The 23,231-nt window shown below is 43.7% G+C and overlaps 1 protein-coding gene and 1 non-coding gene across 2 annotated transcripts; one reads left to right on the top strand and one right to left on the bottom strand.

The window, feature by feature from the left end:
- Positions 1–15: 15 nt before the first annotated feature.
- Positions 16–17,268, bottom strand: LGALS3 (galectin 3). The gene is made up of 6 exons (XM_068545247.1): positions 17,157–17,268; positions 10,336–10,357; positions 8,424–8,837; positions 6,462–6,550; positions 1,795–1,960; positions 16–326 (listed from the first exon to the last, which is right to left on the bottom strand). Exons 2-6 carry the CDS (start codon positions 10,351–10,353, stop codon positions 171–173), a joined length of 843 nt encoding a protein of 280 aa, XP_068401348.1. The 5' UTR covers positions 10,354–10,357; positions 17,157–17,268; the 3' UTR covers positions 16–170.
- Positions 3,141–3,247, top strand: LOC137776475 (U6 spliceosomal RNA). The gene has a single exon (XR_011076228.1). It is a non-coding gene; the product is annotated as a U6 spliceosomal RNA (small nuclear RNA).
- Positions 17,269–23,231: the final 5,963 nt, after the last annotated feature.

Raw genomic sequence — 23,231 nt, forward strand, 5'->3', positions numbered from 1 at the left:
AACTGCCCAATTAAATGACATATAAAGACAGGTAACTCTTTATTAAATGGATGATTTGCAAGAAGGACATTGATGAATAAAGGTAAAATTTTTCACTCATAGTGAACATGAAACTTTTAAATGTGTAAGCTTTACGTTCAATTTCATTTCTTTAAAAAGTATCTGCCCCTTTATATCATGGTGTGCGAAGCACTGGTGAGATTTATGTCACCAGAAATTCCCAGTTTGCTGATTTCCCTGAGATTTTTCACCCGATGATTGTACTGCAACAAGTGAGCATCATTGACCGCAACCTTGAAGTGGTCAGCTTCAACCAGGACTTGTATCTGAAATGGCACATACACAAAACTGTTAGGAATGCCCATTCGTCTCAAAACCAGTCTGGCCTGAGCTCAGGATGTCCAGCATTTCACCTTTATGATCAATTGTAGAACTAATTAAAGTCAGAAAAAGTAACTTTACAGCAAAGATAAACTCCAACTTATTCAAGATTTAAACAAAACAAAATGATAAAATTGTTAGAAGGATATATAGTTGAAGCCACAGAGGAAAAGATAAATAATTTATCTACATAAAAACTTAAAGTTTTTGTATGGCCTCAAACACCTAAAACTAAAACTAAAAATAAATGCTAAAATAGGAATCCTCTACTTAGAGTGGCAAATGTTATGAAGATTGATAACCAGTTTTGGCAAGAGTAGGGGGAACAGACTCTCCCAGTAGTTAGAGGATGTGTTAATCCTTACATCCTTTTGGAAGCAGCACTTTGGCAATATCCTTATCTAAATTTTAAACATGTATATTCTTTGAGTAAAGTTATTCTAGGAAGCAAAGATTTATAAGGATAGCTATCACAGTATTTTAGTAAAATAAATAGAACTTTCCAGGTTTTATTTATTTGGAATATTTCCATACTCCAAATTTTCACCAGTAGGGTACTGGCTGAATTATTACACATCTGAACAATGAAGTACTATTAGGTGGCAATGTTCTCACAAGGAAAGATGTCCACCAAATGTAGAATATAGTCCCTGTTAGACCCTGCCCCTGAGGAGCTGGCGATCCAGCTGTTTTATAACCCACTCTATAGTCACCCCTTACCCGATACTGTGGACCTAATAAATATTTGTTGAAGCAGTGCTTAAAAATAAAAAGTGTGTTGCTTGTCATAGAAAACCCTGGAAAGATACTCAAGTTGCAACCTTTGTGAGGATGGGGGAAGCGGTAAAGGATGGAGGACTTTTTAGTTAATTTAAAAAATCTATAAATTTTTCTTTTCATAAAACAAGTATGTATTACTTTTAGAATTTAAAAATTTTAGGTTTTTTTTTTTTTTGACCACGCCACACAGCATGTGGGATCTTAGTTCCCCAACCAGGGATTGAACCCATGCCCCCTGCATTGGAAGCACGGAGTCTTAACCACTGGACCGCCAGGGAAATCCAATAAAAATTTCGTTTTGATTGCCATGCTAACTATGTTGTTTTGAGGAATTAAGTCTCAGCCCAACTGTACCATAAAGACTTTCTGCCTTTTTTTATTAAAGATGCTATTTTTCTCACTTCCAGAAAAGCTTAAACTCAGAAGGGTGGTAACGGGTGATGGTAAGGTGCCTGAATGGAGTTGGGGAGAGTGCCACTATTTCCGAGACCAGTCCCCTGGTATGGAGAGCAGATGTACTGGTTAGGTGTCCCAGGACAGCTGATGAAAATTCATTTCCCGTGCACTGTGGTTTAAGAGTGATTCCCCATGAGAAATATACATTATCAATATATAACAGTAGCAATAACTTACTTTGAAAGGTTTACCACTTTCAAATGGGAAAACCGTCTGTCTTTCTTCCTTCCCCCAGTTATTATTCAGCTTCGAATTACAAACGATGACTCTCCTGTTGTCCTCATTGAAGCGTGGGTTAAAGTGGAAGGCGACGTCATTCCCTGTCTTGAAATCTAAAGCAAGTCTGTTTTAAACCAAAGACCAGAGTTAGTAAAATTATTTAAGTTGTACATTTGTATCAAGTGAAGAACATACAGTTTTCTAAAGAGCAAATCATTTATAAAATACAGGAAAAATTTCTAAACAAAGCAAATAAACCAGAGAATGGGTTCAAACTGGAAAGTATACTGGGCCAAGTATAGTAGTTCCACTTCATGTGCAGAGGGTATGTTCTAAGACCCCAGTGGATGCCTGAAACCATGGATAGTACCGAATCAAATATTTAGCTAGCTAGCTGGCTAGCTGGCTAGCTACCTATCCACGCACACTTTTTTCCTATACATGTATACCTATGAGAAAGTCTAATTTATAAATTAGGTACAGTAAGAGATTAATAATAAAATAGAACAATTACAGCAATATACTGTTGTAAAAGTCATGTGAACGTGGTCTCTCTCAAAATATTGTACACATTTAATGCCTTTAATCTGAACTAAGCACTTAACGCACTGGGGCTGTAACTTTTGCAGTTCGAGGTATGACAGGAAAAAAAAAAAACTAGCATGAGTTTCTTTTTCCTTTCTCACAATTTCATGGACAGAAGATTTGTACTTACTCTAGATCTTAGCAACCTCAGCATACAACTTTTTTTCTTTCCATTAAGTCAAGAACCTTCCCCTTTTCACTTAAAAGGAGCCTTTTATAGCTTCTCTTTGGCATATATGAATTGCCAGCATCACTACTCTTGCTTTTGGGGTCATTATTAAGTAAAATAAGGGTTACTTGAACACAAACACCAGGGTACCATGACAGTGGATCTGATAACTGAGACAGCTACTAAGTGACTAATAGGCCAGATATGCTGCACAAAGGGATGATTTCACATACTGGGCAGGCAGGATGGGGCTGGACAACATGAGATTTCACCATGCTGCTCACAACGGTGGCAACTTAAAACTTATGAATTGCTTATTTCTGGTATTTTCCATTTAATATTTTCAGACCGCGATTGACCCTGGGTAACTGAAATCGTGGAAAGCGAAACCTCAGATAAGGGGGGACTACTGTATTCGATGTACTACCACAGTATCTCAAAGTAAACAAGACGATATGTGTTGAGTTTTTTGGCCTCGTTGTCTTTGGTCATATCCTTCTATTCAGCTATAATTCCCTTTTTACTCTCTACACATAAAAACAGTCAAGGTGTGCTCGCTTTGGCAGCACATATACTAAAACTGGAACAATACAGAGAAGATTAGCATGGCCGCTGCGCAAGGATGACATGCAAATTCATGAAGCGTTCCATTTTTTTTCCCTGGTGGTGCAGTGGTTAAGAATACGCCTGCCAATGCAGGGGACACGGGTTCGAGCCCTGGTCCAGGAAGATCCCACTTGCCGCGGAGCAACTAAGCCCGTGAGCCACAACTACTGAGCCTGCGCTCTGGAGCCCGCGAGCCACAACTACGGGTGCCTAGAGCCCGTGCTCCGCAACAAGAGAAGCCACCGCAATGAGAAGCCCGCGCACCGCAATGAAGAGTGGTCTCTGCTCGCCGCAACTAGAGAAAGCCCGCACGCAGCGACGAATACCCAGTGCAGCCAAAAATAAACAAACAAACAAACAAAAAAAGGGTCAAGGTTTCCTTGTAGAGATTTGGGGCCACTTTGAGGGCACTTTATACCTGACATTGTGGAAATGATGGCTACCTTTTTCCTGCCCTGCCAGGTTACTTTTAATCCCTGTTAAAAGTAAGGCAGTCACATAAAAAAGTGCTATCAAATACCTGGCTTCCTCATAGTTAACCAAAAACCTAGTCCTAAAATAGCAAGAATGAGAAAACATAGTTAATATTCAGTATCCTATTGCTAAGTTGTAAAGTCATAATAATAAATGTACTAAACATTCCATGATGTGAAGTGGAATTAATGGAGGTGCTGGATAAACTTTCTACCCTATTCCCTCTCCTTGGATGTTAATACAAACACAAGTTATCTGGCTGTTAAAGTATTACCCCTACCCCACAGTTTCTCAAAGTGTGCTCCCCAGAGCGCTAACCTCAGAAGCAGCTGGTGCTCTTGTTTTAAAGCAAGGTCTGCAGGCTTCCCTGGTGGTGCAGTGGTTAAGAATCCACCTGCCAATGCAGGGGACACAGTTTCGAGCCCTGGTCCGGGAAGATACCACATGCTGCGGAGCAACTAAGCCCGTGCACCACAACTACTGAGCCTGCGCTCTAGAGCCCGTGAGCCACAACTACTGAAGCCCATGTGCCACAACTACTGAAGCCTGCGCACCTGGAGCCTGTGCTCCGCAACGAGAGAAACCACCACAATGAGAAGCTTGTGCACCGCAACAAAGAGTAACCCCCGCTCACCACAACTAGAGAAAGTCTGTGCGCAGCAACAAAGACCCAACGCAGCCAAAAATAAATAAATAAAAATAAATTTTTAAAAAAAGAAAATTCAATTGAGTAAAAAAAAAAAAAAGCAAGGTCTGCTTTCTAGACCTACTAACAATGATTCCTTGGGTATTTCATTCACCCAGTAACAGACACATACAACTACCAATGATTAAATTCACAGGGAAAGGACCAATATGGTCAAATGGCAATAGAATTTGTATTTGACTAAATATGCAATGCCTGTATTTTCTCAGCAGTGAAAAGGAAGATAATTGTCAACTCTACCACCGTAAGGATTTTTTTCTTTCATGTAATTCCTCACATAGATTTTGCAGATCAAAGTAATACATTTCTCAGTTTACTACCACCTTAATCATTTCAACCAAAATTGGTTTTGACCTGCCACAGTCTTAGTCGACATCTCTATTGTTATTGGAACTAACCTTTTTAGTGCAACAGTCATAAATAAGGCAAAGATACCAGTGTGGTCCTGCGTGACAGCAGCTGCAGCAGGAGGAGAGCAGATATTACCGAATCGTGAGTGCTGTCTGCAGAGGCTCGGGGCGCTGGGTCCTATGTTATTTTGGGAGGCAAGATGGATAAGGACACAGGCAGAGGATATATATATCGTGTAACTTGCTGTGAGACAAGCTTTATTGTGTAGGGAAGTATTGTGCTGAGAGAAGCTGTATAGGCTGTGTGGAAGGAAGAGCTGGCTTAGGGTAGTGACTACCACGGAGAACCAGAGGAGGCTGGCTGGAGGTGGAGGGAACTGGTTAGCTGAATGTGAAATGATCAGATCAGAATCTTGAGTCCACCTCCTGGTAACACAGGAGGTTGCTCCTGCTGATTCACGAGGATCGAGATGACAGGCTCTCACAGAGGCTGTCTATAGACTCTTAAATAAACCTGTGTACACAGCTTGAATCTGTACCTTTTGTGTACTGTCTGTAAGACCCAGAAACAGATAATAATTAATCTAGGAGCTTTAATAGTACTACTAACCTCAAGGACAGACATACTGAACAGCTTCAGGATAGCCCTAGCCTGCTTGTATTATATTTAAATATAACCAGTGGTGATAACCAGAGCCAGGCATCCCAGGGCAGCCCGTAAATCAGCATGGATTTTCCTAAGTGAGCTCAAAGTCTTACCCGCCCCGAGCTCACCTCAACCAAACCAGTACCAATGGCAGAGGCTGATTTATTTTTACAAAGTCTTTAACTTGTAGAGTCTTTTCAAACCTTTTAAGTAAACAGTGTCTACTCAGAAGACTGGGGTTCCCCACCTTGTCACTTATCATCTGTAGACCAGGCCGACAACACGGGAATCTGTGACTCTGCTGTTTCACCCATTATGAAGACAGAAATGGCGGCCAAGCTCACAAATCTGAGAGTGCACCAAGACCTGCACAATTGCAGGGAGATTTGTACCAGTATGAGGACAGAGAGGTATGATATTTAAGCTCTCAGATCAACTAGGCATCTTTTTGTCTTTGACCCTAGTTTTTATTTATTTATTTATTTGGCTGCACCGGGTCTTAGTTGCGGCACGCAGGATCTTCGTTGCGACATGCAGGATCTTTTAGCTGTGGCGTGTGGGATCTTTTTTAGTTGTAACCTGTGAACTCTTAGTTGAGGCATGTGGGATCTAGTTCCCTGACCAGGGATCAAACCCCGGCCCCCTGCTTTGGGAGCATGGAGTCTTAGCCACTGAACCACCATGGACATCCCTGACCCTAATTTTTGATGGGCTTTGTTTTTTAGACAATCTATGGCTCAGAGGTGGAGGGATGGCCAAACATTACATTACAAAGGCTCTACTTTCCTTTAATTCTAAGGCTTTCACTGCCTAGAAGAACCAACAGAATGGGTTTTCCTGCTCTTCCTCTTTGTCCTCACAAAGTAGAACTCTGTTTTATTCTGGTTCTGGGAGAAACACAAGATTTAGTGAGGGAAACCTTGTCTTCTTGGTGGGAATGCGTATTGATTTATGGAAAAATCCCAAACTATGGTACAGCCAAGATTCTAAATGTGCAATTTAAAAAACTCTATCAAAATTCAATACAGATCACCCTTTATTCCAAAAGCAATCAATAAATATGTTAGACTTGCTGACTTTGCTCTTTACCTGTTTGCATTGGGCTTTACTGTGCCCAGGATTGTTATCAGCATGCGAGGCATGACTCCTCCAGAAAAAGGCAGGTCATAAGGCACATTCTGGGAATAAAAAAAAAAAAAATATATATATATATATATATATATATATATCAATAAAGAGTCATGTTTTCTTGAGGGAAGAAAGAAAAAGATATCGCTGAAGTTCAACCACTTTTAATATGTGTGAATAACACATAACCCTACCTTAGCCACCTTTCAGACTCTCAGGCCACCTTGCCCAGGGCCTGAAGAGAGAAGGCTCCCTACACAACTGCAGCTAATAATCGAGAATAAGGCCATCAGTTAATTGGTGCCAAAGGCAGAACATGTTCCCTTTCGGAGCACTGTATCTCTCATGACAAGGCCCATCCCAATCTATAACTCATACACTTGGCCTATTTTTTGGAAAGATCCTTGTCATATAACATTCTTTGTCGGGTTGTTCTGCTCCCTGTGGGCAGGCACTGTGGTACCTTCTGGGCTTCTGAGGCCCCCTATGTTCCACTCACACAAGGCCCTGAGGAGTGCTTTGAATGTGGCAGGTACTTGCTATTTGTAGAATGGACACTTTCCAATTAATACCTTCCCCAGTTCATTTTACAAATATTTATTGACCTTCTATGTTCAAGGCGCTGTAAATATTCCCAATGCTCTGTCCTTGGCCTCTTCTCTTTTTCCTGTAGAATTGTTTCCCCCTGGGTTCAACCATCACCCAAGTCTTTTCTCTCTAGCCCTGATCTGTCTGATCTGTACTAGTCCTGTGCTTCCTCCTGTCTGGATTTGCTACTGGTGCCACAAATCCAACAGGTGTGAACTGGAATTGTCTCCCCTGCCCCTCCCCCATCCGATCCCCTTCCTGAGTTCCTGGTTTGGGCTGACCCTGAGCTTCTGGTGCTCTCCTTGCCCAGCCTTGAAAAGTCAGAGTCGTCTCTGACTCCTAAGACTTAACCACTAGATGCTGGGGTTCTTCCTCTGAGATCTCTCTCCCATCCGCCTCTTCCTTTCCACAGCCTCCATATCCTCCGTCTCAGCTGTCTACCTGCCTGTGGTCCAGGCCCTGTTCAATGCCTCCCATGCCCCCAGTGCTCTCTCTCTGCTCTCCTCTAAGCTGACCCACAAGCAGAGCAAATGCGCCCTGTGCCATCATAGTCCTGAAAGGGGCTGATCCCACACTGCTACTGAACTCTTTCCTCATATCTGTATCTTTTCTCCCAACTACACTATTTGGAAGGGAAGGGTCTGTGTCTGAGATGTGTCTGGAGCCCCACAGAGTTTTATGCTTAGAATTCATTTATTAAAATGGGTTTTAATGTAAGCGAAAATTTAATCCTTAGATCACAAAATCATCTTTAGAAGGTTTTTAAAAACCCGATTACCGCGGTTCCCCCAAAGGTTCCCTCTACAACCATGGGAAGGTTGTATAACTCTTTATTGCCCCATTTCCTCATTTGTAAAGTGGGGATAATAACAGTATCTTAGAGGGTGCTTATGGGGTTGAATGAGATCATCCGTGTAGAAGCACACAGCTGGCACACGTTATATACTCAGTGTTTATTAATAATAATAACCAAAACTTCCCCCATTGCTATGCTCTTAACTTGATTTATATTAAAGCTGCTTTACAGATGCCTTCAAAAGATGCATTAGCTTCTTTTTACTCTTACTCTAACAGTTCACATACTAAACTCAACATGAGCAACTATTTTTTTCTATTGGACCAACATACACTGTGGCTGGTCCTTGCAAAGTGGCTCTAAGCAGTGAGTTTAAAGCTTCAGTTCTCCCGGAAGCCCTCTGCAGGTCAGTACCCTGAGCCAGCTCTCAGCCAGAGCACTACAAAGTGATGGCACCACCGCTCCAGACAATTGCTACGTGCTTCATTAGCTTTATCCTGGTCACATTCAAGCATACGAAATGACTAACACCATCTTACCAGGGGTCCAGAAGGGCTGCCGTAAGGGCCAGCAGCAGGGTAGGCTCCAGGAGCACTTGGCTGTCCAGGAGGTGGGTAGACCCCAGGCCCGGCGTAGGCACCTGGTGCAGTTGGTCCAGGATAACCAGGTGCAGTTGGGCCAGGATAACCAGGTGCAGTTGGGCCAGGATAACCAGGTGCAGTTGGGCCAGGATAACCAGGTGCAGTTGGGCCAGGGTAGGCCCCTGGAGGTGCCTGGCCTGGGTAACCCCCAGGAGGTCCCTGGCCAGGGTAGGGGCCGGGTGGTGCCTGTCCGGGGTAGGCCCCAGGATAGGATGCCCCCGGGTAGCCTCCTGCCCCGGCAGGCTGGTTTCCCCATGCACCAGGCCACCCTTGAGGGTTTGGGTTTCCAGACCCAGGTAAGGCATCGTTAAGCTGGAAAGAAAGACATAAACAATTACAGGATGAAAGACATTCACAACAACAGAATTTTCAGGAATATGTGAGCTAAGAATTAGAGTGATATGGTGAAGATATGAAATTCATATCAATAAAATTTCCCCCACCTATTAGTTTTGAGTTCCTAAGACTAAAATTAGACTTTAGGATTATACATGCCTTATCATTTGATTCTTGCTTCCCATCATCTCAGATCATTAAGGGTTGCCTTTTCGTAATTTGCTAAAGTCAGGAGCTAGCCATCCTCTATGTAAAAGCACATATTTTCTAACTGACATGAGAAAAACAATCACAAAAATCAAGATGCATTTGGGCTGGAAAACCTCCACCAAGCTGGCGCTGGTTGCCTTGGCCTTCCCTTTGCTGGATGTCTACTGCACTTCAGGTGCACCAGGCTAGTCACCACTTAGTGGCATCCAGGCTAGTATCAGAGAAGCTGCCTTGTACACAGAGAGGAGCCTGGGATGTGGAATCACAAGATTTGATTTGAAATCCAGTGCCATCCTTCAAGAGCTCCAAACTCTTGGAGCCATCATGTCACTTGTATAGGACTTAGTGTCTTTGTCTGTGTAACAGGGATAATGATCTATCTCATGTGATTGTTGTGACAAACAGATGAGGCAGCATTTGGGACGGCTCTTTATAGACTGCAAGACGCTGTGCCAGTGTTGGTTTGTGTCCTTTCTCTCCAGGAAGAGACTCTGCCTTCTCCCTCTCTGACTTATACAGTATTTAGCAGAGTGCTAGGTGGTACATGGAAAATACTCAGTAAAAACTTCTATGTTGATTGAATATGATCTGCCAGGATTGTCTGACCCTTTGGTGCATCAGGAACCCAACCCCAGACCTGGTATCGGGGCAGCAGAGTAAGGCTGTGAAGGGAGCCCGGGGCAGCAGAGTAAGGCTGTGAAGGGAGCCCATGGGGTCTGGGGGAGGGGGAGAGATAAACAGAGGGCTGGATGATGATGGAAAGTAAACTGGATTTAGAAAACAACTCAAGCGCATGGCTGTAGGTGGTGTGAGTCATTCTGTTAAGGAATTTGATAATACATAAGCATGCTAATAGGAATTTATTTTGGCTGCTTCTTACTCCAGCATTTGGGAAAGGAGGAGGAGTAGAGGGCACTGCAGGATTTAAAAAAAAAATCAGGATGCTCAGACTGTACCACACTGCCCTTTGTTCAGCTGGTTTCTCACCTCCTGCCAGTGGAATCCACCCACTTCTGTCCTAGGCCTTCGGTAAAGGGGTTACTATTAGTGAGGCCCAGGCCTCTCTCTGCCTGGCTTTCTTCCCAAATCTGTTGCTGGAAAAACAAGACTCCAGCTAACAAGCCCTCATTGGACGGGTGAGGCCAGAGGAAGCCACGTGGTGGGAGAGTTAGGGAAACTTGAGTGGTTAAAAAAAAAACAAACAACCTTCCACCTGCATGACTGTATACATATTAGGGTAGGAAAACAGACATAAAACACTTACCGAAAAACTGTCTGCCATTTTCCTGAAAGGAGAGAAAAAACAAACAAACAAACACAGGTTATTGATCCTAAAAGATTTCACTGGTTTCCGTATGAATTTAACATCACAAACAGCTCGTTGTGCAGGTCTAGTCAATGTACAGGCATTCTCCTAACACAAGCCAGTCTATTCCTCAAATACGCTGAAATCGTTAGCGGGGAACCACAAAAATGTCTCATCAAAGGGCGGAGATGCACTCCACCTGGATCACCACGCCCTATTTAACTCATACCTTTAAACTCTAATCACACTAGCCTGTGGCCTGAATCCTGGGAGTACCAGGGGATCCAACGCAGGTGGGAGAGGGGGGAATAAAATGCTCTGCCCCTTTCCTAGGTAACAAATGTAAACAGTCCTGGGTTTTTGGTCCTCCTTCACCTTCCTTCCTGTGTTCTTTATCTACCACCTCATAAAAAGTGTTCAGTGAGTTAATCTCACCCACCTCCCCACCGGTTCCCTCTAACAGCCCCACGCCCTCCTCTGGCTTTTGTGAGGAAGCAGTTGGTTCTTTCCTACTGAGATTTGAAAGACAATCCTTGCCTTCCCTGCCCCACCCGCCAAGACCTAGTTGCTGCTGTTGATTTATTCCTTCATTTGTACACATTTATGCCTACTCTGGGCCAGGCACCGGGGGGGCTCCTGTCTGGGTTTGAAGGTGAAATCGACCAAGATGTATGGCCAAAGGGTCCAGAGGCCAGAAGGGGTCACAAGTGATGGACGCTGTGAGCCAGACTGCATGCTGTGGGAAGTCACAGGTGACTTCTAACGGGAAGAGACAGTGTTGCTTGAGCTAAACCTTGAAGGAAAGGTGAGATTGGGATGTGGAGCAATAAAGAAGAAAGGCGGGCACAAGATGATTCCCTATTTTTTTTTTTTTTTTTTAAAGATACTTGTTATTCCAAATGAAATCTCTGGCAGTATAACAAACAACTAAGGTTAAAAAAAAGAGTCAGACAATGTGGAGGAAAATATTTTTGGGTAGGATGCTACCAAAGAGGGTTGGCCTTGCCCAAAGCTGCCTCAAAGGGTGTCCCCGAGACATCATTCTTGCTTCTCCTGCCCCTCCGCCTGTGCCAAGTCCCCATCCAAACAGGATGCTTTACACCTGTTCCCGCCGCTGGTGCTCTCTAGCCGTGAGGGGAGGAGGGTAGCTTTCGACTCCTCAGGCCTGGGTGAGTTTTCTCAGCTCAGGATCACTGGTGCTGTGGCCAAAATTACCTGGATTTTAACAATCAGAATCTCTTTTTCCTTAAGTCGCCTATTTGTGATAGTTATTCAATTATTATTCTTAAAATAATTGGGGCTTTCCTGGTCGCCCAGTGGTTGAGAATCTGCCTGCCAATGCAGGGGACACGGTTTCGAGCCCTGGTCTGGGAAGATCCCACATGCTGCGGAGCAACTAAGCCCGTGTGCCACAACTATTGAGCCTGCGCGTCTGGAGCCTGTGCTCCGCAACAAGAGAGGCCGCGATAGTGAGAGGCCCGCGCACCGCGATGAAGAGTGGCCCCCGCTCGCCGCAACTGGAGAACGCCCTCGCACAGAAACGAAGATCCAACACAGCCAAAAAAATAAATAAATATTTTTTAAAAATAATAATAATAATTGAGTAAATGGTGGCTACTTGATAGGTCCTAAAAATGTAAAATACTAGATTTTACTGTTAAAAAAACCAAACAGGCAGACCTCCTCCTAGAACTTAATGTATGCTTTATTTATACACCAGATATTTGATCCTACTCTGCTGTTATTTCTAACACGCAAATATTATCCTTCACTAAATTTTTTTTTTCTTTTGGCCCATCTCTTTTTTTTAAAAATAATTTTCATTAATTAATTAATTAATTTTTATTTTTGGCTGTGTTGTTCATAGCGGGCAGAAAGCTTAGTTCCTTTGATGACACAACTTCTTCTTCCACTCCTGGGCAACGTACCAAAGCCTCAGCGATAACACTGTAAGTGTTTTGACTTCTTTTAAATACCGCCGTTGTGTTCGGGCTTATTCCCAACCTCACACCACTGACATTTCAGGCGGGATACTCTGTAGGGAGGGGCTGTCCCGTGCATTGCAGTATGTGCAGCGGCATCCCTGGCTTCAACACACAAGATGCCAGCAGCTCCCCCCCCCCCATTGTGATAACGCACAGTGTCTTTAGACGTTGCCAAATAACCCTGGGGGAAGCGGGAAGAGGGCAAAATTGCGCCTGGTTTGAGAACCACTGGTGTAGGCTAATTAGCATATGTATCCTCACATAAATGTACCTATGCAGGTCAATAAAAAACAGAAAGGTAGTTTCAATTGTTAAAACTAGCTGAATCTGTTCCATTGGCCTCATAAAGTGTCTTATTAACATAAATCCAATTAAACTTAGACGTGTTTAAAGGCTGATCATAACCAGAAACTCACACAAAGACATTTACATTTACATTTCCAAAATGTAACATTTATTCTTTTCAAAGTTTCTGTTCAAGCATATTCAGTTTACTTTCCAACTAGCCCAAAACAATTTAAGAAACAAAGCAGATTCCACTTTATTTCTACTGTGTTTCACATAACACCAAGGATGACAGTTTGGACTGTGTTGTGACACATTAGACAAGCCCATGAGAATAACGACACCCTGCATTTATGTGGTGCTTTTCCGTTTACAAAGCACTTTCACATACCTTACCTATTTTGATTCTGATAATAATCTTATGAGGTTGACAGGGAAAAGTTAATATCCTCACTTTAAAGGTGAGGAAACTGAGTCTCAGAGAGGTAACGTGGTGACCCAAAGTCATTCTGTCATTGGCAGGCCAAGGACCAGGGTCCAAGCATCCTGACTCCTAATTCAGGCTGATTTTACACTAGTATAAAACCTCACACTTTGAAATTTTAAGGTATAGTCCTTCGAAAGTGTTAGTTACTTCATTTAGAAATTAATTCTCTGGCTTAAACATTCAGAACTGCATAAACATGCTGAAATTGTAAACAAATTAAAAAAGAGATCATGTTTTTGTCAGAAAACTAGCTGGGTGACTCAGTGTGCAGTGATATTGAATACAAGGATGGCATTTTGCACAGTCACTTTGCTAATTATAACCACATTTAAACCGATAAAGCTTACTTTTCCAAAAATTGGGTAAGCATTGTTTTGATTATGTCAACTCCCAACCATCAGATCTCTGATGAAACAGGTTCTATCTAACCAATGTTCTTTTGAAATCAAGGTTAGCAACCTTAGAACTGAAAAATGAAAAAAAGAACCAAAAAAGAATTTTAAAAAAACCACATCTATTTGGATAAATATCTTCCCTACTTGCCTGGAAATTTTCTTTCTTTTTCTTTTTCTTTTTTTTTTTTTTTAGAGGAGTAACTTATAGAGACAATCAAATGTAAAATTTAAAAAATCTTCCCACTCCACAGGTACTATAGGTTTGTGAACTCCGGCATTCCCAGAATCAGAGAATTTTGAAAAGCCAGGATAGAAACACTACATCAAAGACAAAAACATTTAAAAACTACTACCTGAGTCTTCACATTTGGAAAAACCTACAGGAAGTAGTTCAGTATTGCTTTGGAATAAGGAATTTAGACATGAGTCAGAACGCAGACCACTTTAATCGGCTGTTAATTGCAGCTCTGCCCTTTAATAAAGAGTGGCTATCCACTGTACTATGCTATTCTAGGCCCATGTAGCAATTAATTCAGTTGCCAGGGTTCCCAGGAGCACTTCTGAAATTTCTGCCCATAAAGGGCCCCAGCTTTTACACGAGCTGTAAGGGAAGTAGATCACAAACGTATTTCCTCAGAACCCCAAGCACTGCCCACGCTCCTCCCCAAAGAACACAGGACAGGCAGTCTACATCCTGGCCTTACTGAAACACGGAACAGGCTTTGAGGAACGCCCACTCACCAAAACCAAATTCAATGATGCTGGTTAGAATAAAGGAAACTGGTCCTTTACTAGGATTTCTTTTTCATCATTGTTCCTCAGCATCAAGGAAGGTAAAGTTACTTTGTGCCTCTCAGTTACTGATTTTTTTTTCCCTTATGGAAAAGCTGAACATCAGTCAAGAGAGAACACATGATACTTAGTCAGCAGCAAATTGGAATTACTGCCCTGGCAGGCTTACCACTCAGAATTTAATGAGAAGAACCCATTCAGGCACCAGACACAAAATGTTAACTAGCTGTTCTCAGCAGAAGCCTGTGTCCCAAACTATCACAGGAAAGAGAGGCTAAGTTTGGGCTTCCCTGGTGGCACAGTGGTTGAGAATCTGCCTGCCAATGCAGGGGACACGGGTTCGAGCCCTGGTCTGGGAAGATCCCACATGCCGTGGAGCAACTAGGCCCGTGAGCCACAATTACTGAGCCTGCGCTCTGGAGCCTGTGCTCCGCAACAAGAGAGGCCGCGATAGTGAGAGGCCCGCGCACCGCAATGAAGAGTGGCCCCCACTTGCCGCAACTAGAGAAAGCCCTCGCACAGAAACGAAGACCCAACACAGCCATAAATAAATAAATAAATAAATAAATAAATAAAATTAAAAAAAAAAAAGAGAGGCTAAGTTTTAGATCAGTTACTATGAGTCTCAGGTACATGAAGTTTACAAGCCAACTGGTATTTAAGGTAACATAAGAGTCTCAAGTTTTACTATATGAATATATATCTCTATTACAGTTAAAATTTAGAGTCTGGCTGATGAAGGTTCTAGGCAAACAGTATCTAAATCACAGGTGAGACCAATATTGGCCTTTGACCTCACTAGCAGTAAGTAAAAAATCTTTATAAAGCACTTCTGCATATTTGTGGCATAGCAAAATGTCATTGATTAAGGACCCCTCAACAGAGTGAGACTTGCTATTCCATTTTTTTAAAAACTAGCTTTTGGACTTCCCTGGTGGCACAGTGGTTAAGAATCCTCCTGCCAATGCAGGGGACACGGGTTCAAGCCCTGGTCTGGGAAGATCCCATATGCCACGGAGCAACTAAGCCCATGCGCCACAACTACTGAGCCTGCGCTCTAGAGTCCGCGAGCCACAACTAGTGAAGCTTGCGCGCCTAGAGCCCGTGCTCTGCAACAAGAGAAGCCACCGCAGTGAGAAGCCCACGCACCGCAACGAAGAGTAGCCCCCGCTCGCTGTAACTAGAGAAAGCCCACGCACAGCAACGAAGACCCAACACAGCCAAAAATAAATAAATTTAAATAAATAAATAAAAATAAAAAAGCATTGGTGACTTACAAAAGAAAAGCATGTCTTAAAAAAAAAACAACTAGCTTTTGAGGTCAATCTATCAAGCAATGCTCCTCCTTTTCTGCTTCTTATGTAACCTAGTGAGGCACCACCTAATATTTCTAAGCTCAAAACATTCAAGACCCATCATCAAACTTCTCCCAATGATATGAAGTAAATGCTGATTCTAAGTATAACACCCACACATTATTAACTTAGGAAAGAGCTCCAATCTCCCATAGATCAAGGATGAGGCACAGCCATCAAAGGAATAAAAGACTCTCCTCTAGGGATTCAACATCAATGTCTGAAAAGGAGACTATTGTGGCACAATAAATTTTTATTATTAAACTTTAACTTTTATGGAAACAATTTCCTAGTATGAAGGATAAACTTTATAAACTTGAGGCAAATGAGTCAGAATTTTGGAAGCTGGTGAAAATTTTCTCTCATGCTCTGTGCCAAGAGGTCAATTTTCATTGCTATCATTTTCTTCAGAACTAAATGAGCCTTTCTTCCATTCCCTTTCCAGAATCCTAGAAACAGACTGGGTCACTGAGGTCCAACCGTCCTCATTGCCCAGCAACCCAACTCCCAGGAGTCACTTTACAAATATTCCACGCTATCTGGAATAGGAATCGCTAAGGGGAGGGCATGAAGCCTAAGGCACGACCTCAAGCCCTGTGTCCCTGAGCTCCTACTCCTCAAAGTGCATGCATTTTAGTGCTTTGATTTGAGCAACTCACAATCCAGAATAGATCCTCAAACATGTTTGAAAAGCCTCCCGACCCCCGCCTCAGCTAGGCCTCTGCACCCTGGGACCAACATTCTGCCACACCCCACATATCCCCGGCACAGATGTGAGATCGTTAATGCCCAAATCTGGACAGGGATGAGTCACTGATTTGCAAAAACTGAGGGTGTACGGTCTTTGTCAAGCCGGGCACATGTCCACTCAGCCTTGGGGCAGCACCGTTTTCTGCGGGATCAGCATCCAGAGAGAGGCTGCAGCCCCTGACCCTGTTGGCCTGGCAGCAGAGCTCATTCCCATCCCACAGCAAGATCAAGGGGTCGACAGCCAAGTCAGGGGTCGTGGAGCCGCCCGACAGAGTCCGGGAGCAGTACCCTCTGTGGACTGGGGGCAGGAGGACCTGCTTCCTCCCGCCCAGCTGGAGCGGGCGGCTGGGGTGATGCGCGCGCGCCCACCGCTCACCGCCGGCGGCCCCGGGCGGCCGCGGACGGGAGGGCGCGACGCCGTGGCTGAGCCTCCCAGTCACCGCGGCTGAGCCTCCCAGTCGCCGCAGAGGGTAACACACCCGTCCGCCGCGAGTAAATGCAGGTGAGTCCTTGTAAGGCGTTGCTAACTTTCCCCGAGTCTCAGACTCCGCTCTCCCTTCTCCGCGACGCCCTCCCGCGGGCCCCCGGGAAGTCAAGCCCCTGCCGCGCTTCCGGCCCAGCCCTCCAAAGGGGGCCGCGCACCGAGCAGCGCCCGGGCGCCCTCGCCCTGCCAGGCTCAGCTGCCGGCAGGCCCGTGCGCGCCCCCGTCCCGGCGCCCCGCGCCACTCACCCGAAGCCTCGGCACTAGCTCGCGCGCCGCGGGGGTGTCTTCGGCAGAGGTGGTGTCGTTCCGGCTGGGCGGCGGCCGGCTCTGCGCCTCAAATACGCCGGGCCAGGCCCGCCTTTCCCGGGGCGGGGCCGCCACCCCCGGCCTCTCTCTGCGGACGAGGCGGGGAGAGTCCCCGGCCCCGCTGGACACCCGGGCGCCGCGGTTCCAGGGCGCGGAGGAGACGCCTGACTCGGGACAGCGGCGGGTGGGACCCTGACCCGAGGCCTCCATCCCTGCAGCGTCCAGTCGGTCCCCTCCGCAGCCGCTGGAGATCAGGGTTCACCGCCCTCTCACCAGATTCACCTGCTAACTCCTCAGACCAAGATAGGGAGAGTCTGCGAAGCTTTCTGTGTGTGCTTCTTTGGGGAGTTTTGCTTGCTTACTTGCTTTAACCGTGTTTACTTTTTCTGCCTGAATCTCAGGCACTCTCAGCCCTTCTGCATTTACTTTACCTAAATCCCTTCTCAGCGTCAAAGCCTTCGCACAGTGACTTGGGTCACAGTTTTGTGAGATGCTAGGTGAGATGCTCCACGTTCTTGGCCTTGCTTTCATTCCCATTATGAACTGTGAGGTGGGTACACACCTCAGACTAGGAGCCCTAAATTGTTTGGCTGTTTGCTCCCTACTGCATCCTTAGCATCTACCCTGTGTTTGGTAAATATTTGTTTAATGAATGAATGATTGAAATAGTGAATCACTTCCTATTGGGAAGAGTCCTGATAAAGGAGGGAAGAATTAAATACAAGTGTATATTTGGAAAAGGCAGGAATAAAATAAAATAAAGCTATGGCTCCAAAAAGGTTGTTACAACAAGTAATGATGCTTCCAAGAGAAATGGTATTTGTTTGGTAGCATTTAGCTGGGTAATAGCTGAGTGAAATGGCTAAGGATGTCAAAGATGAATTTTTTTTTACGTTTAGACTCACAAAAATTAACTCGACTCACAGACATCGAAAACAAATTTATGGTTACCAACGGGGAAAGTGAGGGGGGGGGGATAAATAGGAATTTGGGATTAACAGATACATACTACTATATATAAAATAAACAACAAGGAACTACTGTAAAGCACAGGGAACTATATTCAATATCTTGTAATACCTATAATGGAAAAGAAGCTGAAAAATAATATATATATGACTGAATCACTTTGCTGTACACCTGAAATATTGTAAATCAACTATACTTCAAAAAAAAAGATTAACTCAAAATGCATTAAAGACCTAAATGTAAGACCTGAAACTATAAAGCTCCTAGAGGAAAACGGGAAAACTCCTTGACATTGATTTTAGCAATGATTTTTTTGGATATGACACCAAAAACACAAGCAATAAAAGCTCAGAGTAAACAAGTGGGAGTACATCAAACTAAAAAGCTTCTGCACAGGGACTTCACTGGTGGCACAGTGGTTAAGAATCTGCCTGCCAATGCAGGGGACACAGGTTCGATCCCTAGTCCGGGAAGATCCCACCTGCCGCAGAGCAACTAAGCCAGCGAGCCACAACTACCGAAGCCCATGCGCTCTAGGGCCTGTGTTCCGCAACAAGAGAAGCCACCACAATGAGAAACCCGTGCACCGCAACGAAGGGTAGCTCCCGCTCGCCACAACTAGAAAAAGCCCGCGCACAGCAACGAAGACCAAATGCAGCCAATAAATAAATAAATAAAAAGCTTCTGCACAACAAAGGAAACCATCAACAAAGTGAAAAGGCAACCTACAGAATTGGAGAGAATATTTGCAAATCATATATCCAAAGAAGAGGTTAATATCCAAAATATATAAGGAACTCATTCATACAACTCAATTACAAAAAAAAAAAAAAAATCTGATTAAAAAATGGGCAGAGGAACCAAACAGACACTTTTCCAAAGAAGATATACAAACGGCCAACAGGTACATGAAAAGGTGCTCAGCGTCACTAATCACCAGGGAAAGGCAAATCAAAACCACAATGAAATATCACCTCATGCCTGTTAGAATGGTTATTATCCAAAAAGACAAGAGGTAAGTGTTGGAGACGATGTGGAGAAAAGAGAGCCTTTGTATACTGTTAGTGGGAATGTAAATTGAAACAGTATGAAAGTTCCTCAAAAACTTAAAACTAGAACTACCATATGATACAGCAATTCCACTTCTGGGTACATATCCAAAGGAAATCAGATCACTATCTTGAAGAGATATCTGCTCCCCCATGTTCATTGCAGAATTATTTATAATAGCCAAGACCTGAAAACAACCTAAGTGTCCGTGGATGAATGAATGGGATAAAGAAAATGTGAGATATATATCTATAGCTATTTACTGTATCTATATCTATACACATTCATACACACACACACACAGTGAAATATTATTCAGTTATAAAAAATGGCAGGAAGGAAATCCTGCCATTTGTGACAACATGGATGAAACTTGAGGGCATTATGCTCAGTGAAGTAAGTCAGAGAAAGACAAATACTGAAATGATCTCACTCATGTGTGGAATCTAAAAAAGTCGAACTCATAGAAACAGAAACATAGTTTGGTGGTTGCCAGAGGCTGGGGGATGAGAGAAATGGGGAGATATTGGTCAAAGGGCACAAACTTCCAGTTACAGGATGAATACATTCTGGGATCTCATGTATAGCAAGATGACTATAGTTAACAATACTTGAAAGTTGCTAAGAGAGTAGATCTTAGATATTCTCATCACACACACACAGAAAGGTAACTATGTGAAGTGATGGATGTGGTAACTATTGTGGTAATCATTTCATATATATATATGTATATATATTCATTATATATAAATATATCTCATTTTATACGTATATGTAAATGAAGTTTAGATAATATTAACAGCTACTATTCATCAAGCACTTCTTAGGTGCTTTGTATTATACCTAGTGCTTTACATGCATATATGGGGGGGGGTAGGTATTTTTATCCCCATTTTAAAGATGAAAAAACTGAGGCATAGAGAATTAGATATGACCAAGATCACAGCACAGATCAAGTTGAAAGTATGTCAGGGTCTAAGAAATAAGCCTTTGGAAATGGGATTTGCTATTCCACAGATTGAGACAAAGAATACACCAATGAACGAAGGAAGGAAAGGAGGGAGGGAGGGAAAACGCCACTGCCAGCAGGCCACCAAAAAGTGGTAGATTTAGAAGTTGGAGGGGATCATTCAGAAAAGGAAAGAAGAATTGACCTCACAGTGAAATGATCTCTGAAAGAACAGAGGAGCAGACTTGCTCTTTTGATTCCAGTGTTTCAATTCTGAGGGACAGTTTTCTATCTTATAGTGGGATTCTGTGTCTGGCTGATAGCATATGTGAGAAAGCCTCTGTATTTGCTTGACCTGTGTCTGGGAGCTTTTGGGTTTTTGGCTAGAGGAGGAAAGGACTTGGTGCTAGACAATGGAGTAGGGACAAAGAACTAGGGAGGGGATGTCGAAACCAATTCCAGTCCAGCCACTTTTGCTGGGCTGGAGCCCCAGGGAGAGAGGAATGGGGCCAGAAGCTGATGGGGCTGCCTTTGTGAAAGCTTTTTGAGAAGTGGCATCAAGGCCCAAGTGACAAAATACAGCTCTGGCGTGTGAGGCATCTGTCCTTTCCCCTTCTGCACACACCCCAGGACTTTCTGGCTCTTTGCAGATTTCCAGAGCAGACTCCCGGGACCGACGTTAGCGATCTCCCCAGGGAGAGCCTCTGGCACTGGGAGTTCCCTCATGTAGGTAATGGACATTTCCCAAGGGGCGGGCAGATGCTGCATCTGCCGGGGGGTGGGGTGGGGGGTAGGGGAGTGAGGTGGGGTGGCCGGCACACTGGTTGGTTAGCATGAGTGGGGTCCACACAGGTTACTTCTTCGGGGTGCACTGAGCAGGGGAGGGGCTGGGAAGGGCTCTGCTCTATACCAGAACAGACTATGGGAGCCATAGTCCCACAGTGGGACAAAGGAGGCCTCGCTAGAACTGGCCAACTGGGAGTTGTGATGTAACTTGGTGATAGTTACATGTGTTCTGTGTTTTGGGCAATGAGTTCACTCAGTAAACCAAAGTGGAAAATGGAAATGTGGCCTCGTGGTGTAATCTCTGATACAATAGGATTGAAGGATAGAAATTTATGAAAAGTCCAAATTACCTTTTATGCCCCCAAAATATATTTAGATGTATAAATATTTATCACTCCGTGTATCCGTAAATAACTCTAAAAACTAAGATACATTAATGTTTTTAAAATGTGTGATTCACGATGGGCTGCAACATTCCTATGAACTCCGACACTACATTAAGGTGACCCAGGTAGCCTGACAATGTTGCTTGCTTGGGCCCTATGATGTCAGAGAATGAAGGATATGTAATATATAAAGCTGTATTGCCCCTAAGAAAGTTGAAGGAAACAAACATTTATATCTGGAGTTTAACTCTGACTTCCCTCCTATTCTCCTCCCCTTGCTTACCCACCGGGGCCACCAGGGCCCCCAGCTGTTCCTCCCTGCACACAAGATTCGCTCCCTTAGCATCCTTGCCCGGCTGTCCCCATATGTGAAACTCTCTCCTCCCATTACCAACTCTCTCACCTCCTTCAAGTCTTTGCTCGAATGGCCCTTCTCCGTGAGTCTACTATTCAATATTTTAGCGCCCTATTCAAAATCGCAGCTCAAACGTTCCCCAGTCTCTCATGCTGCTCATCCCCCTTTACCCTGCTCTAATTTTTCTTTTCTTCATGGTACTTATCAATTTCCAGCATGCTATAGAATTGATTTATTTCTTATATCTACTGTTTATTGTTGGTTCCCCCTGACTTTCTTCTACTCCCCTCCCTGACCGCGGAGTTCTTTGCTGTATTATTCACTGACGAATCCAAGAGGCACATAGTAGGCACTCAATATTTGCTAAGTAAATAAATTCATAGTGTGGGCACTGGAGAAAAACCCTGTGGCTGTTTGATTTTATCACTTTCAGTGCTTTTCCCTCTTAGTTAACTATTTAATGCCTCTTAAAAATGATTAAAATTTTAATAATGAATAATTCAATTAATAGGTTGCTATGTTTGTAAAATCCATCAAAACAAAACAATAAAAAACAAAAAAAACACTTTTTAACAGGGAACTAAAAGCTGACCACTTGTTTCGAATAAATAGACCTAGTCTCAAAGCAACTCCAGGGACTTCCCTGGTGGTGCAGTGGTTAAGAATCCGCCTGCCAATGCAGGGGACACGGATTCGAGCCCTGGTCCAGGAAGATCCCACGTGCCGTGGAGCAACTAAGCCCATGCGCCACAACTACTGAGCCTGCGCTCTGGAGCCCGCAAGCCACAACTACTGAAGACTGCATGCCACAACTACTGAAGCCCAAGTGCCTAGAGCCTAAGCCACTGAAATGAGAAGCCGACGCACCGCAACAAAGAGTACCCCGCTCACCACAACTAGAGAAAGCCAGTGCACAGCAATGAAGACCCAATGCAGCCAAAAATAAATAAATAAATAAAGTAAATTTATAAAAAAAAAAAAAAAAAAAACTGCATAAGCAACTCTGAAGCAGTTATCAGACAACTCCTTAGTACATTTTGCACAGGAAAGTCAAATTATGTATACTCTCCTTTTAACTTTGTCTTATCCTTTTGTTGGAAGACATAGATAAGTATTATCATCTCATTTTTACTGTCAGGGAAAGTGACACTTATCCAAGCTCATCCATGTCGAGGAACAGAACAGAAGTCCTGACTTTTACAACTCATCTAGACAAACACGGAGCAGTGAATCCTCGCAGGGACTGGCTTATGTAAACTAGGGAGGAAACCAGGTATAACTGGTTCCTAAATAATTCCTGTCCTCTCTAAAATAACCAAATAATTAATTGTGTAAAGATGAATTCTTTCATCCAGTTTTCTACCATAGGAGGGAAGTGTGCACATGAAGGACTCACTTGATGGAATTGGGAAGGTGTCTTGCATCCTTTAGGATACATTTGAAAGTGCCTTAGTGGCTGGTACTGTTTTTCCATTGCTGTCCCCTCTAGGCTTATACATAGAAGTCACTGTATGCTGGGG

The sequence above is a fragment of the Eschrichtius robustus genome, chromosome 1 (genome assembly GCF_028021215.1).
Source record: "Eschrichtius robustus isolate mEscRob2 chromosome 1, mEscRob2.pri, whole genome shotgun sequence".
Classification (NCBI taxonomy): Eukaryota; Metazoa; Chordata; class Mammalia; order Artiodactyla; family Eschrichtiidae; genus Eschrichtius; species Eschrichtius robustus.

Excerpts from the sequence above, each read along its gene's own strand:
- LGALS3 (XM_068545247.1), bottom strand. Across the intron at positions 6,551-8,423 it reads GCAGCCCTTCTGGACCCCTG|AATGTGCCTTATGACCTGCC; the intron begins GTAAGATGGTGT and ends TTTTATTCCCAG. Across the intron at positions 327-1,794 it reads AAAGTGGTAAACCTTTCAAA|ATACAAGTCCTGGTTGAAGC; the intron begins GTAAGTTATTGC and ends GTGCCATTTCAG.